General features: G+C 36.2%; 1 protein-coding gene across 19 annotated transcripts in view; it reads left to right on the top strand.

Annotated features, from left to right (window-relative positions):
• Positions 1 to 10,036, top strand: part of LOC131146298 (4-hydroxy-tetrahydrodipicolinate reductase 2, chloroplastic-like) — a 57,352-nt gene extending 47,316 nt beyond the window's left edge. For all 19 annotated transcript variants that reach the window (XM_058095803.1, XM_058095802.1, XM_058095812.1 and 16 more), the window contains 4 exons: positions 7,955 to 8,056; positions 9,056 to 9,165; positions 9,255 to 9,342; positions 9,754 to 10,036. In XM_058095803.1, the coding sequence (XP_057951786.1) occupies positions 7,955 to 8,056; positions 9,056 to 9,165; positions 9,255 to 9,342; positions 9,754 to 9,822 (369 nt within the window). In that variant the 3' untranslated portion in view covers positions 9,823 to 10,036. The remainder of the gene's footprint in view (positions 1 to 7,954; positions 8,057 to 9,055; positions 9,166 to 9,254; positions 9,343 to 9,753) is intronic.
• The last annotated feature ends 8,881 nt before the right edge of the window (positions 10,037 to 18,917 follow it).

Raw genomic sequence — 18,917 nt, forward strand, 5'->3', positions numbered from 1 at the left:
ACCTAATTTGAAGATAGGTCGCATCCTTTATTTATAATACAAATTAAATACATTCTTATGGCAATAATACTTTTACTAACTCTCACCAATAAACATGCTAACACACTCAATAATAATAATAATACTAAAAGACATATATAACCTCTTAACCCTCCCCCTCAAGCTAGAGCATAAATGTTATATGCTCCTAGCTTGTTACAAATGAATATAACACGAGCACCCCCCAACGCTTTGGTTAAAAAATCTGCAAGCTGTCTGTCCGACTTCACATAAGCAGTTGTAATTAGCTTATGCACAAGTTTCTCCTCGAACAAAGTGGCAATCAACTTCAATGTGCTTTGTCCGCTCATGAAAGACTGGGTTGGAGGCAATATGAAGAGCAACTTGATTATCACACATCAACTTCATAGGCTGAGAATGCCAAAAACCCAATTCTTCCAACATGTTCTTCAACCAGTCACAAGCAGTGTGAACCATTGCTTTGTATTCAGATTCAGCACTTAACTTTGCTACCACAATTTGTTTCTTAATCTTCCAAGAAACCAAATTACCACCAACCAAGATGCAGTTTTCGGTGGTGGATCTCCGATTGGAAGGCATTCTAGCCTAATGTGCATCTGTATATCCATGGATATGAGTGTGACCTTGATCATGATATAAAAACCTCTCCCGGGTGCACCTTTGAGATATTTCAAGATGCGAATTACTGCGTCCCAATGACTTGCCCTCAGAGAATCTAGAAATTGACTCGTTTTCTAGATTTGCAACACTTGTTGCAAAAGATATATCCGGCCGAGTAACTGTGAGATAATTCAACTTTCCAACAAGTCTTTGGTATTGTCTAGGATTAAGTAGCAAATCACCCATATCTGGCATTAACTTGTTGTTAGGACCCACGGGTGTATCAACTGGTTTAGATCCCAACAAGCCAGTTTCATCCAACAGATCAAGAACATACTTCCTCTATGACACAATAGTTCCGATAAGAGATCCAGGTACTTCTATACCCAAGAAGTATTTCAACGGTCCCAAATCTTTAGTCTGAAACTTAGATTGTAGGAAAAGTTTGAGACTCTGAATACCTTTATCATCATCACTTGTAATAACAATATCATCCATATAAACAACAAGAATGATCCTACCCGATGAATTATGACAATAAAACATATAATGATCCGCAAAACACCGCCGAAAACCAAACTCAAGTACTAAGCATTGAAACAACCAAACCATGCTTTGGGAGACTGTTTTAAATCATATAAAACCTTCTTGAGCCGACACACTAATCCTGACTCCCACTGAGCAACAAACTAGGTGGTTGCTCCATATAAACCTCCTCCTCAAGGTCAGCATGCAAGAAGGCATTTTTCACATTTAGGTGATGTAAAGGCCAATGAAAATAAGTAGCCAAGGAGATGAACAAACGTACTAATGTAAGTTTGGAAACTGGAGAAAAAGTATCAGAATAATCCAGACCATACACCTAAGTGTATCCCTTAGCAACAAGATGGGCCTTTAGAAGAGCCACATAACCATTAAGGTTGACTTTCACAGTGTAAACCTAGTGACAACCAACCATAGACTTGTCAGGAAGAAGAGGTACCAAGTCCCAAGTACCATTGTCATGTAAAGCGTTCATCTTTTCAACCATTGCATCCCTCCACTCTGAATGGGCTAAGGCTTCCGAAACAGATTTAGGAAGGGTAGTATATGATAGAGTAGTGACAAACAATAATAGGAGGGTGATGAGGAGTTATAAGAAACATAGTTGGAGACGGGGTGTTGAGTACATGTGCGTTTACCTCTCTGAACAGTAATAGGAGGATCAACATCATGAGAAGTATGATCATCGGACGAGGAAACCAAAGGTGTGGTAGTAGCAGCTAGAGGGGACTCTCTTCCTTGGATTTGTCGTCGTGAATACACTTGCAAATTAGGATGATCAAGGCAATGAGAAGGACTTGAATTACATGGAGACTTAGATGGTTGGTTGGGCAAAGATGACAATGTATATGGAAGATTAGGCAAAGGAAGAGACTCATTGATCTTAGAAGAGCTTAGTGGCTGGGTGTAGTAAGGTGTAGACTCAAAGAAGGTAACATCGACGGAAAGAAAGAAGTGACGCAGCACAGGACTGTAACAATGATATCTCTTTTGAGTATATGAGTAGCCTAAAAAGACACATTTTATAGCACAAGGATCCAACTTATCCACCCCAGGAGTTAGTTGATGAACAAAGGACACTCAAATATATGAAGGAGGAAGAGAAAATAAAGGTGAATTAGGAAAGAGAATGAAGTAGGGAATTTTACCACTAAAAGCAGGGGATGACATTCAGTTGATCAGATAACAAGCAGTAAGTACAACATCACTCCAAAATACGTACATGCATTTGATAAAGTAAGGTGCAAGTGATTTCAAGAAGATGTCTATTTTTCTGCTTTGCAACCCCATTTTTTTAAGGAGTGTGGGCATAGGATGATTGATGAACAATACCAAATTGAGTCATATAAGTACTTAATTGTGCTCTTAAAAACTCTTTAGCATTATCGCTTCGAAGTATTCAAACTGGCAGACCAAATTGAGTCTTTATTTCAGAACAATAGGCACAAAATACATGAAATAACTACGAACGATCTTTAATTAAATATAACCAAGTCATTCTTGAATAATCATCCACAAAGGTTTCAAAGCACTGGAAATCCAACTTGGACACGGCCCTACTAAGACCCCAGACATCTAAATGAACAAACATAAAAGGGCTTGCAGCTTGTTTATTGACTTAGGAAGCGAAAGAAACACGATGGTGCTTTCCCAATTGACATGACTCACAGTCGAGACTAGATACGAACTCAAACTAGAAAAAAGACATTTTAACTTTTCCAATGAAGGATGACCCAGGCGACAATGAATTTGGAAAGGTGTGGCAGCAGCAGTGTAGGCGGTAGAAGGAGATAGTGGCTCAAAGTGATAAGAGTCCACTAGCTTCACGCCCTCCACCAATCATCTTCTTCATCTTCAAATCCTGAATAACCACAGAATCAAGGAATAATTTCACTAAACGATTCATGGATTTAGTAATTTTGTTAACGTACATAAGATTGAAAGGAAATTTGGGAATTATAAAATGGAAGGAAGAGAAATAGAAGAATTGGGATTTATAGTCCCAATTCCCTTGACTGCAGTAGTGGTTCCATTAGCAAGAGTAGCAAAAGGTAAAATTGCAGGATATTGAAGAGTGGAGAAAAATCTAGGTATACTCGTGATACGATCAGTGGTAGCGGAGTGTCTAATCCAAGGACTAGGACGAGAAGTACTGGATGACAAACATACCATGCGATAACCTGTTTGGGAAAGAGATGCAATGGGAAGAGAAGTTTGTTGTGACGCTTGATATTGCTGGAACTTGGAATACTCTTCCTTTGACATAGATATAGTGCGTTGCCCCCTAGCTTGACCCCAAAGGTGAGGATTCGGTGGTGGCTGCATTGGTTGTCTTATGGTTGCATTGACAACATGTGAAGGTCTGCCATGAGATCCCAACACTGCTTAATAGTATAATTATTTTGTCCACAATGAGTGCACTTGCGAGGAGTACCTCTGCCTTGTCTGTCTTTACCATTATGACCACTTGAACCACTGTGATAACTTTTGCAATTGTTTGATAGAGAACTAGAATCACTCTATGTAGCAAAGATTGTCCTCTCAGAGCCAGATGTAAGAGCAGAAGAATGTGTGGTAAAGGAAGTACGAAGGTCACGAGAATAAACAACGGAAAATGATGGCAGCTTGGCTCTATTGAGTATCTAGGACCGAACTGCCTTAAACTTCGGTCTCAAGCCTGCTGGAACACGAAGAATTGTCATCTACTCCCTCTGCTTCTGCATCTCACGAATGTTGGCGGTTATAGGTTACATGATATTAAGCTCCTCATGAATACACTTCATCTCTCCAAAATAATTTGCAATGCTCCTATCTCCTTGTTGTAACTAGAAGTACTCATGAGATAAATCATATGTACGTGTAATATTACTGGAATATAGAAGTTTGACATAATCACAATTCTCCTTGCACGTATCTTGATGCATACATATTCGTGCAATCTGTGGCTGCATCGAACTCCATAATAGGGTAACAATTAAGGCATCTTCCTCAACCCATACGTCTTTTCTCTTCTCATAAGAAGAATCAGATTGGAGCAAGTGGTCATATTTTCCTAATCCTGCTAAATAATTCCAAACAGCTTTGGACCATTGAATATAGTTCTTTCCATCCAACTTTTGAGTAGCTATTTGTGGCAGCGATGTAGGAAACAAATTTTTGGGATTCATAGATTCCATCCCAACACTCACAAATCAGCAACCACATCAAAAACAAGAAGAACAATCAAAACTAATCAGGACAATCAGAAACTATGTTAAGCACTTAACAACAGACAAGATCAACAACTCACTGACGGACATAGTGCTTCCACAGCACTCACAACTCAGCAACCACACCAAAAACAAGAAGAACAATCAATAATCGGGACAATCACAAACCATGTGAAGCACCGACGCAACCACGGACGAGGTGAACAGCTCACCAACAGATATAGCACTGCCACAGCCTCACAACTGAACATATGAACGCTGCCATGACTCCAAAATACTCACAAGGAAGCCTTTACAGACCCTGAACAGAAATTAAGAGAATGCCGCTAGTGCATGGTCGAAAAAGGTTGAATTTTTGAGCAAAAAACTGGCCTAACAGCTTAATAATATAGTCTAAAGAAGGAATCAGAGCCTGGCAGAGGGGAAAAAATTTGAAAAAAATGGCCGGAACTTCACTCATGCGCTGGCGCGTGGGGTCAGCCCTGCCGGAATTTGGCCGGTGTGTGGGGGCGCGTGGAGTGTCCTCCGGTGATGAGGTTTTGTGGGGTGGGCCGTCCACCGGTGCGTGGGGGTGTGTGGAGTGTCCTCCGGTGATGAGGTTTTGTGGGGTGGGCCATCCAGAGGGGGTGGGGTGGTTTTATGGATGTATGGTTGGTTTTGTGAAATAGTATGGGATGGAGGTGGATCTGGGAGGGACAGCTGGATCACGCTCTGATACCATGTTAAGATTTGATTAAAATGAATGACCTAACTTTAAGATAGGTCTCTTCCTCTATTTATAATACAAATTAAATACATTCTAATGACAATAATAGCTTTACTAACTCCCACTATTTAACATACTAACACACTCAATAATAATACTAAAAGACATATATAATCTCTAAAAGGTCTAATTTATCTTTTCCTCTATATAGTTCCATTTTGGAAGGCCAAAATCGCCTTTAAAATTAAGGATTTTATCTGGTTGGTTGCGCTTGATTGAATTAATCCCACTTGCTGCAGGTTAGTAGACCTTTGAAGGCTATATCTCCATACATGTGTTCTCTGCTTTAATTGTTCAAAATCATCATTGCATTTGTTCATTCATTATGACTATGGTTGGAGTTGGAATAAGTTATTTGGTATTTTAGGTGAATGTTGGGTGAGTTCCACGAAAGTGGAGGATTTTCTGGCAGTCTCTTTTGCTGGATTTGGCAGGAAAAAGGAAAGGGCAGCGTTTCAGAAATGTGTTTTTTTTTCAGTCTTTTGGGGGTTGTGGATGGAGCGTAATGCACACAATTTTATAGGGAAGAAGTTGTCCCAGTTGCTGGTTTGGGAAGAGATACATTATTTGGCTTCTCTTTAGTGTGTGAGGCAAGGGAATTTTAAGAGGGTGAGCTTTTTTGATATTCAGCTTGATTGGCGTCATGTGTTGGAGTGTTAGTTTGTGCTGGTTTTTCTCTCTTTTGTATTTTATTCTTTAGGTTGTTTTCTTGTGTTTTCTATCTGGATTCTACTTTGTTAAGGAGATGTCTTATTCTTCTAGCTGTATATTCTTATTCTATCAATGAAATTCTTTTATTATCAAGAAAAAATATAAATAAAGTGGATGATACAGGTTTTTTTTTTGGGAGGATATTTGTCTTCAGGATCATTGTTTTTCTATTGCTTTTCCTTCTCTTTGTCATCTTGCTTTGCATCAGGATGCACCTATATCTTTGATTTTGCTTATTGGCAGTCGCATTTCCTGTGTTTTTCAATTGTGTATGAATATGAATGATGAGGGGGCAGAGGAGCTTTCTTTGCTTAGTTTGTTGGAGGCCTTTTGTTATTCCTATAGTGGGGATGTCTGGGTCTAGAGTTTGGATGGTTATGGTGCTTTTTTTTTTTGGAAATCTGTTTTATTCATATCTTACCCATTCATTTCACTCTTTTTCCTCTTTTTTAATCAGTTGTGGAAATCTAAAGTTGTGTTTGGGAGCGTGGATTTTCCTTTGGAACCATGCCTGTGTGTTGGAGCGAATTGGATGATCGGGCCGAGGGCTGCCCTGTTTTGTCTGAATCCACACTCAAATCCCAGGCCTGAATCCAAGCTCCCACACAGAGTCAGATTCTTTCTTAGGCAAGGCATTTGGGTAGATGGCTGTTCCTTGTAGAGTTAACACAAACAATCTGTTATAAAGTAAAAGACCTTACATGTTTCTGTGACATGTTATGCCAGTGGTGAATCTCATTGATGCAAGACAGGAGAGGAAAAAAAGAAATAGAACGAGTAGAAAAAGTAGAAGATAGAAGAGAGAAAACAGGGAGAGGAGAGAATAGAGGGAAGAGAAGATGATGGCAAAAGCGAAGAAAGAATGGTCATATGTCAAGAGCCATGTATGAAACTATTGATGTAATTTGGAACGTCAAAAGGTCATGTCAAGAAGTGATGGAAAATGTAAAGAGTTCATGTCAAGAAGTGATGGTGAGACTCATTGATGTAAGACAAGAAAGTGAGAATAGAATGAAATACAAGATAAAGGAGAGAAAATAGGGAGAGAAGAGAGAACAAAGAGGGAAGAGAAGATATAGAAATCCAAAGCAAAGAAGAACTGATGAGGAACCTCAAGAGGTCATGTATGGAAAGATTGAGGTATTTGGAGATCTTTGCCTTTACCATATGTGTAGGCATAATTTAGTATTGTTGGATTTTAGTTATGTAGTTTCCAGCATTTAGGGATTCGTGATTATGTTTCTGTTAGAGCTTTATTTACATTGTTGGTCCACAATCTATCCTTCATCAATTTGGTATCAGTCTATTACAGCCTTATCTCAATTCCCCAGCACAGCTTCAGTAGCCACTATTCAGTCACCAGCCCTGCTTTGGCTTCCAGTATCCCAGCCTTTGCTGCCATCATTCTGCTCAGCTATTGACGCATATCTTCTTGTACGGTCTCTGTCGCAGAACCAACAATTTGGTCTCTGCACGTGTATATGTACATTGAATAGAGCTATATTCATTATTTGCTTTGTAACAAGCAAGCTGCTTAAGTTGGTGCAGCAGTAACTCACAATTAAAATGTTTCTGAGGTCCTGTGTTCGAGCTTATGAAGCTGCTCCTTCTGTTTTTGGCGAGCACAGAGTGCAGCTGGGTCAGTACCAGATTACATATCACCAGTTCTGGATGCTTGATGTACCAGCGGGCCTAGAATGGGTTTTAAAGCCATGGTTTTTCTTTAGGTGGTTTTGGTGGTGGTGGTTTCTGATATTCGGCCTGAATGGGAGGCTTTATTGGTCTAATTTTCCTTCTTTTTTTTCTGGTATATATTTGTTTTTATTTCTTTTTATTTTCTCTGTTTTGTGTTAGGAGGTTTTCTTATCCTTGTTCTTTCTCTTGAAAGTATTTTGCTGTTCATTCTACAAATATTGTGAAATGTTGTTATCGTGTTAGTTTTTAATTCAACATATACAAGCACTTTTCTATATAAAAATACTATACTAGTGTGATGGTGTTAGATGATTTCAATTTGTTGCCTAAAATAAATGAAATTCATTAGTTATCGGCAATGGGTTTTTATTGAGTTCATTTTCTCTAACGTCTTTCTCTATTTTTCCAGGTGAAAGAGTCTCATCAAGCAAGCAAGTTGGACATATCTGGAACTGCCAAGGCTGTCATCTCTTGCTTTCACAAACTGGGAGTCTCCTTTGAATTGGATCAGGTTGGTCAAGAACATCATTGGTTGTTGTGTGAGTTCTTGGAGACAACTACTTACCCAATTAATGTGGAGAAATCTAGCTGTCAATTCTGACATTTTATTGAGTTGCCTGAAATTGATGGGAACACATCTTGGTGGTGTTTATTGAATAGTATTTTCTTAATTTTGAGAAATTTATTGAGGTTAAATCATACCAATTCACTACCTTCATATGCTAGTTCCATATCTACTCCTACCAAAGTACCAATCCTTCTAGTCCATCTCATCTTAAAGAGTTATAAGTGAAGCGAGAAGAGTTGATAAAAAACACAATGCTGCTGAATCCTCCCCTTGGTTTTATGTTTGCTTTGTTGTTTGTTGTTGGGACTGCTAAAAAGCTTGATATGCTATTCAAATATGGCTTTGTCATCGTGTGTCTAAAATGCTTTTCATTGATATGTGTTGACATAATGAGAAGAGCAGAATAGGAGTCTTTGCTTATTGGATGGTGAAGGTTGATGAGGTTCAAAACCTACTTAGATGCAAGGTGGAGTGAGCCCATCGCCACTGAGCCAGCACATATTCTCTTGTCATTATGATGTTAATTCAGAGATTCATGTATGTGGGGGGATGGTACTGTCCTGAAGACTAAGGCAAGGGGATTTGTTGCTTTTCTCAATGTCCATTTATTCAATTTTTATCTTCTTGGAAGATCTATTCCTTGTTTTCTTATAGGCGAAATGGGAAAGGACGACTCCAGGGTTTCAACTTAGGTGGGTAATGTTGGGAGCAAACCCAAGTGCCTCCTGGCCGCCATTGGGGGAAGTGGCTATTTTTCCATTTTTTTGGGAGTCTGGGAAAGAAGGAATACTGTGAAGTGAATGCATTCATGGTGTTTTCTTAACATGTAAAGTTTTTCGTTTTCTTAAAGAGGGTGCTGATTTTAGGACAGAGGGAGCGTGTCTGTGTGTGTGCATGTGTGTTTGAAGCATCCTTTCTCAACGAATTTCATTTTCTTATCAGGTGCAACAAATTCGGGATCCCAAAGAACAAGTTGAGATTGTGGGTGTTCCCGAAAAGCACCTCTCTGGCCATGCTTTTCATTTATATCATCTGATTTCACCTGACAAAACGTAATCCTCTCTCTCTCTCTCCCTCCGAATTATGTAATTTCCTCTCTTTTCAAGAAGCATTATTGGCATTTTATGCTCTTTGTTGGCAGAGTTACTTTTGAATTCCAGCATAATGTTTGTGGTAGATCAATATACGCTGAGGGTACTGTCGATGCTGTACTTTTTCTTGCAAAGAAGGTGATAATCCTAATTTTAGCCCCCTACTTGGTTGCACAAGTGTTAAATCTAATTTTATGACGGCTAATCATGATGAGGTGTATGATAATCCTAGTACTTAAACCGTCTCAATGCTGATTGTATTTCATCATCTCCTCTCATTTTTCATAGTAATTTGCAAAAATTAAAAATCTTATATTTTACGTCCATCAGAAACTGTCGGTTAAAAACATTAATGGGGGATTGCCTCTTTTAAGTTCAGCAGGGAATTCCTATTGATAATGATGGTTGTTTCTCATGTTATACGTTAAAACATTAGAAGGGTTTTGCTTTCTTAACTACCAATATACTATTATGGTAGGGTATTATTTCTTCATCTATTTATTTATTTTCACGATGAAGTTTGATCAGTAGAAGCTTTTGCCAATGCAGGTTGGCTCAAAGGCCGACAAGCGGATCTACAATATGATTGACGTCTTGCGCGAAGGCAACATGAGATAAAATTTTGTTTTGGGTGCAGAGTTTTTGTTGTATTATGTTTTATTATTTAGCCTACTAAATTTTAAAATTTTTCCGAGAAAGAAATTTTACCTACTCTACCCTATCCATCCCCAAGAAAAAAAGGAACATATATCATGAACAATTTCTGCATTTTAATTATCATCTCCGGTACTAATTGTTTTGTTGGGGTTGAGGTGACTCACTACTCCCTCAATGATTTTGTCAGCTGTGTCTATTTTTGCATATGACCAGTGTGTGGGTAGAGGTGGAACATCTGAGTAATTGGATAGGAAAAGTTGGGAGGTTTTCATATTGTATTTGGATTCATTGAAGATATTATTTTATAGAATATTAAAAATAAGCAAATGCACTTAAAAATATTGTTTTTTAGAATCTTAAAAATAGGGAGTAAAATCCTAAGAATATTTCTGTGATAATAACTAATTATATATATATATATATATATAGATATATATAATATATATGTTTCCTTGTATATTTTATTTTCGAATACAAATATTTATAACTAAATAATTAACTAATTAGGTCCTAAATTAACCAGAACACCTAGGAGAAAAGACCTACCATAATTTTGTCCCATATCAAATAGTAAACAAGCAAGAAGAGGAATGGAATGGACTTAATAATTTGTTATTCTGCACATAAATTATAATTTGTTTGGCCTTTACTTAAGAATAAGATGAAATGGAATATAATAGGTTTAACTAATTTTATATTTGTCATATAATTTTTCATTTCGATCAACAATCAATTTATTTCATTCCAATTTACTAAACATTAGTAAATCTCAGGTTTGATTTGTAAATAAATGAAAAGTTGAATGGAATTTTAATGGACATCAACAATCATATAATACTAGCACGGTACTCGTAGCTTGTCACCTAAAAGAGGTCTAATGAGATTCTCAAGAAACGAGACCCTTTCATCATCTATATATATATTTGTAAATCTTGTACTAATATTTTTGAAACGGATTGTTGACCTGATAGGTCATATCCTATTTTGATTATGACAAATATTCGGATATTTAATGAATTTGTGTAAGATCAATTGGAGGTTTCAATATGATGTATATGGACTTGAAGAAACTAAAGACCCAGTCTATTTATTTGTTGTAATTTAATTAAGGTTTATTTGGGTCTGTAATAATTAAAGATTAATGGTCTGTAATAATTTAATGCACTGCATGCATGATAAGATAGATAAGCTCAAAGGCCTTAGGTTGACTATATGACCTACAATTATGCATGAAAAAGTTCCCTATAATCTTGGAATTAACTATCATATGAATAGAGACAATTTTATAAAAAGAATAAGATCGAAACGCACAATGTTGGCATGTTCGGTCGACCGAACCCCAACACTCTATGCACTTTGGTCGATGCACTTCGGTCGACTGAAGCTCCCTAAGGTCAATGGTTTGACCCTTTGATCGATCGACCTCAAAATAAGCAGCAACGTCCTGGTCGACCAAACTTTTAGTAGAAAATTGACCTGGTCGACTGAATACCCAAGTTCGATCAATCGAACTCAATCTAGTCGACCGAACCTCGGAGGTTCTGAAATCGCTTCAAGATTGATTGACTGAACCTACAGTTCAAAAATGCCTCTGTCGACCGAACCTGGAAATTGGGTCGACCGAACCTCAAGTACGATTGACCGATCCTCTTGGGTTGCTTAGATTTTACTGAGGTTAAAATGATATTAATTTTTATTTATCCTATTTAAACTTTTCCAAAAATGTCAGATAGGTCCCAAACGGTTATAATTTAAGGGGTGTCTGTATATACCCCCTCATTTGCATGGATTAGGGTAAGATTAGCAAACAAAATTAGCAAATTTTCTCAAAAATTCAAAAATCCCATTTCTTATATTCAAGCATCCTACTTCCATTTTTACTCATCCTCATTGCAAATCTTGCTAAGTAAGAGTGTTCTCATGATTTTCTCATTAAACTTACACTCTCATTTGTTCTAGTTGATTAAGATATATTTTTATTTGAGAGTAAGCTAAAAGTCTTTCTTGGAGACTTTATCAATAAGTCTTCATTGGGAAAACTCCTTAGAGCTTGTGAGTTTTGCATCATCATTGTAATACTCAAAAGTTCGTATTGCTTTTTGTTTGTGAAATAATTTTTACAAACTATTTTCAAATATCTCTTGTGCCTATTTTTAAGAAAAATATTTTTGAGATATTTGCTTGCGTTGTGATGATCTTTGTTGCTGCATTGAGATTGATATTATTATCTTGACACAAAGATCCTAACACATACACTCTCACGTACTGATTGTTATATTTGCATTAATCTTTGAGAGTAAACATTAAAATAGCATGGAGCTTATCATATCTTATCATACAATAGTGTGTTAAGTGAGCCTTAGTGTAATCTTTGTACTTATGAGTCAAAGCGGGGACATAAGCACTGTTGTCGAACCTCGATAACATATCTGGTGTTATCTCTCTTTTACTGCTTTGTTGTGCATGCTTAATTAGATTACTTGTGCAGTTTAATTTCCTCTAAATAGATGTTGATTTATTTTATCCGCACTAGATTGACCTTAGGTTTGTGTAATATCGCTGTTAGTTGATTGATTTAGGGGATTAATTTTTAAAATACCAATTTACCCTTCTCTTGGGATTACAGTAAAGCTAACATGGATACAAATGATTGCACAAAATTTTACGCACACAAATATTTTTCTCTTCTTTGCAAACAACTGCAATAGTTTTAGAAATGATTCATTACAAGCAAGTGAAAAGGGCCACAAAATAATGTTGTGAACAAACCTTAAATTAAACACTATAGTAATTAGATAAACAAGCAAAACAAGTGGGAAAGGAAATAACAACAGGAAAAACATAAAGAAAAAACTAATATATGTATGATTCATCTTTGAAATCCACACCAAAAACCTAAGAGGAGAAAATTTCATCTATGTATTAAACAAAGGCATAAGAAATCTTTCATAACTAAAAGCATTTACCCATATTTAGAAAATTCAAGACACATAGCATAGGAAAGCACTTGCAAAAGGTATTACAAATGAACCAATTGTTGTCCCCATTAAGAGGTCAAATTTTCTAGTTTAATTTAGCTTATCATTAATGAAGGAGGAATTTGATTGTGTGATCTTATGGAAAGTTTTCATATGAGTGAATTAGGACGTTACTTTATTTGGATAACTAGGAGAGAAAATGAAAAGTGGTAATTTTTTCTTCAATAAAGAGAAAGAAATAAGAAGGGAGTGATTTCTAATTTGTGTTTTTTGGAAAAATAAAGAAATGAGAGAAGAATGATTATATAAGATATATTGCTTAGCTAGGAGAAGAAAAAGAGAAGTGATTAGGAATGAGTGATTTCTTGCTTACATTGTTTGAAAAACTCTGTGGAAAAGACTCTCTTTACATTTTGAATAGAATGAGAAAAAAGAAAATATTTACGCTTTATTGGAAATCGAGAAAATGTTAGGAAAAAGGAAAGGAAAATATCAAGGAATCCATATTTTCATGTTTAATTATCAAGGAAAATGAAAGGGAAAATAAAAACATACCAAATCTATGAATAAAAATTTGATTTCACACATAATTAATATTTAATTTTTTCTTTTTTTAGTCATATTAAAATAAACTTTCATTTTTGTGAGTATTTAATAAAGAAGGAAAATATAAGAGAACATAAATTTCCTACTTATTTTCCTTTTTTTTTTTTTTCCTTTTTCTAAATAAAATCTTTGATCCAAACAGACCCTTAATATTATTTTACCAAATTAATATTTTATTTTCTAAGTAAACTAATTAACTCTCTCTTTACATTACATTTTTTTTTTTTTTTGGTTCTTGAAATTTACAAAAAACACAACAAAACTGATTTCTTTTCTAACCAAATCTTTCTACTTTTGGGGAGAGTTCAAAATGAGTATTTCTCTTCTTCCTTTTCTCTTACTTTCTATCCTTTCATTTTACGAAAGAAAATCCGAACTAGTGATTTGGAGAGAAAGGACTTTGTTTGGTTTCCCTCCTATGTGGAGAATGACCTACATGTATAAAATGATCCTCTTAGAAATCTTGATCAATGCCCAAATATAATCCATGTTCAAGTGGAAGCGAAGACCTTTGTGTTTAGTGGTATCCCACTTGTTGTCTTGGAATGAAGTGATTTATTAATTAGTTGATTGACTTTCTTTGGAAGATTGTGGATCATCTTTGGAGAAGCAAAAATACTTAATTTGGGAAGTATTGCTGCAAGAATTGAAGTTTTGTGTATCCTCGGGACAACTAAGAAAAGAGAGAGAGAGAGAGAGAGAGAGAGAGAGAGAGAGAGAGAAGAAAATAGTTTGCTAAAATTTTAGGATTGAAGGTGCTTGTGCAGTCAGCTTGATGTTAACGATCAGATCGTGATTTCTTGTCCGATTGAATTGAAATTTTCGACACGTTGTTTGTGACTCATCATTCTTCATTCTGGTCTATCTAATTGTCATTTGGAGCTTTGTAGATTTGGGTTGCTGGCTTGAACAACAACCTCTATTTTGGGTGAGACCTCTTCATTTCTCATTCAAGTTTGATTCCATCTTGATGGAGATGGCTCATATTATTTTCTTTACCAAGAATTTGCGATTCTTGATGATTGTTGTTGATGTATGCCTCTAGTTTTAACTAGAAAAGACCTATTGTAACCTACTATTTTGAAATAGTGGAAGATTGGAAGTGGACTTTGGTCTTGTGGTTATTTCCTTCATGATGAAGGGTTTTCCACGTAAATCTTGGTGTTCTCTTTGTGATTGTGTGGGTGGTTTTGTGTCTTTGGTTGCAATGTATTTCTATTTTTGGATAATTAATTATTCTACTTAGTGTTGATTGGACTAGGGAAAGGTTTATTTTTGGGCCATTGTGTTATGGACATCACCTCTATAACCCTCTCTTCTCCAACAGTGGTATTAGAGCTTGGTTCTTTGTAGTCATGGAGGTGAACACTACTAGAATGATTAGTTTGAATGTGAGTAATTATCACATTTGGAAAGGAAAAATGGAGGACCTACTTTATTGCAAAAATTATCATGCTCTTATTCTTGGTGAGTCAGCCAAGCCCAGTGATAGAACTGATGATGATTAAAAATTGTTAAATAGGCAAGTATATGGTTATATTCGGCAATAGGTTGATGATAATGTCCATAACCACGTGGCTGATGAAATTGATGCACTCTCACTTTGGACAGAGCTAGTTAAGCTTTATGCCAGAAAAACAAGGTGAAATAAATTGTATATGATAAAGAAGCTTATGAATTTGAAATATAAGGATGGTATTCCTATTGCTAATCATTTGAATGAAATGTAGGGAATTATAAATCACTTGGCACCTATAAAAATTTCTTTTGATGATGAGGTGCAGGTTTTATGGCTTCTTGGTTCTTGGTCAGATAGTTGGAAGACTTTAAGAGTTTCCATCACAAATTACTTAGCCCCTGAAGGAGTAGTATCTATGAGTTTGGTAAAAAGTAGTCTGCTAAATGAAGATACAAGGAGAAAAACTACAGGTTCTTCACCCCTTTAGTTAGAAGCCTTTGTCACAAAAAATAGAGGGAAGCAAAAGTAGAGGTTCTGGAAATCATGATAAATCCAGAAGCAAGTCCCACTCAAAGAAATATATTGAATGCTTTGCTTGTGGTAAGAAAGGTCATATAAAGAAATATTATCTAAAGTGGAAGAAAGAGCAAAGAAAAGAAAAGAAAAAATATGACAAGAAAGATGAAGATAAAGACAAACCTGCTACGGTTTCTGATGGCTTTCTTATTGTTTGTGAGAATGATGAAATTAATCTTACTTGCTAGGAGACTAGTTCGGTAATAGACAGTGGTGCCTCTATTCATGCAACCTCCAGAAGAGATTTTTTTCTCATCATATACATCAGGTGACTTTCGTGTAGTGAAGATGGAAAATGATGGCTCATCTACAGTTGTTGGCATTAGAGATGTAAACTTGCGAACTAACAATGACAGTAGGGTAATTCTCAAAGATGTAAGACATATTCTAGACATTAGATTAAATTTAGTCTTTATAGGGAAGCTTGATGATAAGGGATATTGTAACACCTTAAGTGATGGGCAGTGGAAGCTCACTAAAGGTTTTATGGTTGTTGCTAGAGGAAAGAAGCGTTCTACACTTTACTTGATGGAGGCAAAGCTCTCCAAGGGCATGGTCAATGTGGTGGAGAATGATTCAAATTCAGAGTTATGACCCAAAAGAATTGGGCACATGAGTCAAAAAGGAATTGAATTTCTAGTCAAGAAAAAGCTACTTCCAGAAATGAAAGGTATATCTTTGAAGCTTTGTGAACGTTGTTTAGTTGGAAAGAAACACAGAGTATCCTTTAAAAGTGCTCCTCCATCTAGAAAATTTAATGTTTTAGATTTGGTGCATTCAAATGTGTGTGGTCCCATGAAAATTAATACACTTGGTGGTGCATTGTACTTTGTTACTTTTATTAATGATCATTCTAGGAAAGTATGGGTGTACACCTTGAAGACTAAATATCAAGTGTTGGATATTTTTAAACAATTCCAGGCTAGTGTTGAAAAAGAAACAGGGAGAAAATTGAAGTGCATCAGATCAGATAATGATGGTGAATATTTAGAGCCATTTGATGAGTATTGCAGAGCTTAAGGCATTTGACATCAGAAAACTCCTCAGTTGAATGGTTTGGAAAAAAGTGAATAAGACTCTGATAGAGAGAGTGAGATGCATGTTATCACATGCTAAGTTGCCAAAATCCTTTCAGGGTGAGGCATTGAGTACAACAATCTATTTGATTAATCTCTCTCCATATATTCCCTTGCAGTGTGACATACCAGAAAAAGTTTGGAGGGAGAAAGATGTTTCTTGTCATCACTTAAAAATGTTTGGCTACAAAGCTTTTGTACACCTTCCTAAGGATGAGAGATCAAAACTTGGTGCAAAAACAAAGTCATGTATATTTATGGGATATGAAAATAAAAATTTTGGGTACAAGTTGTATGATCCATTTGAGAAGAAATTGATTAGAAGCAAGGATGTTGTATTTGTTAAAAACTTTACTATTGAGGACATTAAAAAGTTGTTGAAAAGGAAAAGACAAATAGCAATGTCTTAGCCTTGGTGTATTCCCAAGAGGGGGAGGGGGGTGAATTGGAATTTATCCAACAACCAGTATTACACAACCTAAAGCCTCTCTATGCAGTTCCAATATGCGCAGATAAATGTAATGTGCATAAATTAAATCATGCGCAACATTCACAATATAACATATACGTGTAGAAATATAAATTGCGAAAATATAAATAGAGTACACACGATATGTTATCGGGGTTCAACCAACTGTGCCTACGTCCCCGCCTCTAGATCGCAAGCCCGAGAATTTCACTAATACTCACTTAACGGGTGGAGCGGCACCAGTTACAACTAGGTCAATTTAAGGTGCCGACCTCAACCAACACGCCTTACCAAGATGTCGCACCTAACTTTTCTAACCGGGTCTAAACCAGTCCGGGACTATTCAACAGGGCTAGTCTCCCTTTTTAGGCCCATGCCTAGAATACAACATATTTGATAAACAATTTTTGCATACACGGAAATGCTTCTTACACAAGCTGATGTGTACCAGTATGTTCAACTAAATAATGCACTCACAAATGATAGGATATTAAGCTCTAGTGAGATTTCATTAACTCAAGTGTTAACTCTCAATCAAATGTATATCAATGTGTGTATATGAGAGTGAGGCTTTTGAAGTCAAGCCGATATGTTTGTGATGAGATTAATCAAAGACTCTTAATAACCTTAACACATATCTCAAATAATATTTCTCAAGTAATAAGCACAGTAGATAATAAGGTTTTCACGCTTGCTCAAAAGATTTTCATCAAAGCACAAATCAAGCATACAAACACTTGCAATGAAGATACAAGGTTCCCAACCACTCAAGGATTTTTCCCAATCAAATATTTATGAATGAAATATAATGGGAAAAACCTTAGGTATCTCTCCAAAAATCAAACATGAAACCATTTGAAAATGGGAGAGAATAACCTATATCAGAGATATAAGAAATACTACCTTTCAAGTTAAGTAGATAGATAAGCACAAGAGGTAGATTTTTAGCTCTAGGTTTTAAGGATTATAGGCGTATGAGGATTTTGGCCAAAAATATTTTCTAAGAATTTTCTTAATCATAAAACCTAATCCATGCTTAATTTTAGCAAATGAGGGGCTATATATAGATATGGAAGAAAATATAGCCGTTGGGGATATGCTGGGTATTTTTAAAAAAGATTAAGTGAGTTTGATAACAATTAACCTAGTTTAAATGTTTTAATTGCGGTAAAAATAATATAGCAACTTGAGAGCACCAATCGACCGAAGGTGAGGTTCGATTGACTGAGTATCCAAGTTTGGTCGACTAGGTAAGATTTGAACTAGAAGTTTGGTCAACTAGACACAAGGGTTCCAAGGCAATTTTTCCATTTTTGCGTGGTTTGATCGACTGTGTGAATTTGAACTAAGTGATTCAGTCGACTGGGAAGTTGGCCAAACACACATGGGAACTCGATCGACCAGATGGTTGGCTTAATCATCAGGTGTAGTCGACCGTATGGTCAAATGTTTGACCTGAAGGGAGTTCGGTCGACCGGTTGACTTGAACTAGGCAGGTTTCGGTCAACCATGCAGTGGTCAAATTGTTGACCTGGTGACCAGTTCAGTCTATCGACATATTTATACTTATGAAGTATGGTCGACTGAACATGCATTTTAAGTGCATTTTAGTTCTATTTCCTTATGTTATCACCCTATCCATATAAGCATATATGTTTGTGCATGTATGAGTGTCCTAGGGTCATTCTAGGTCTTTTTTGTTTTAAGCTTACCTATTATATCATGCATGTGATGCATATGATTATTACAACCCAGATCCTATTTACTATTACAGAACTATAATGAATAATGAATTTAAATACATCATAAATAAAGTCTTCAAGGCCTTCAAATTCTACTTCTTGTGCCATCATTTTGTTTTTCCAACTGTACATCTACACATATCCTCAAAC

The sequence above is a fragment of the Malania oleifera genome, chromosome 13 (genome assembly GCF_029873635.1).
Source record: "Malania oleifera isolate guangnan ecotype guangnan chromosome 13, ASM2987363v1, whole genome shotgun sequence".
NCBI classification, from domain to species: domain Eukaryota; kingdom Viridiplantae; phylum Streptophyta; class Magnoliopsida; order Santalales; family Ximeniaceae; genus Malania; species Malania oleifera.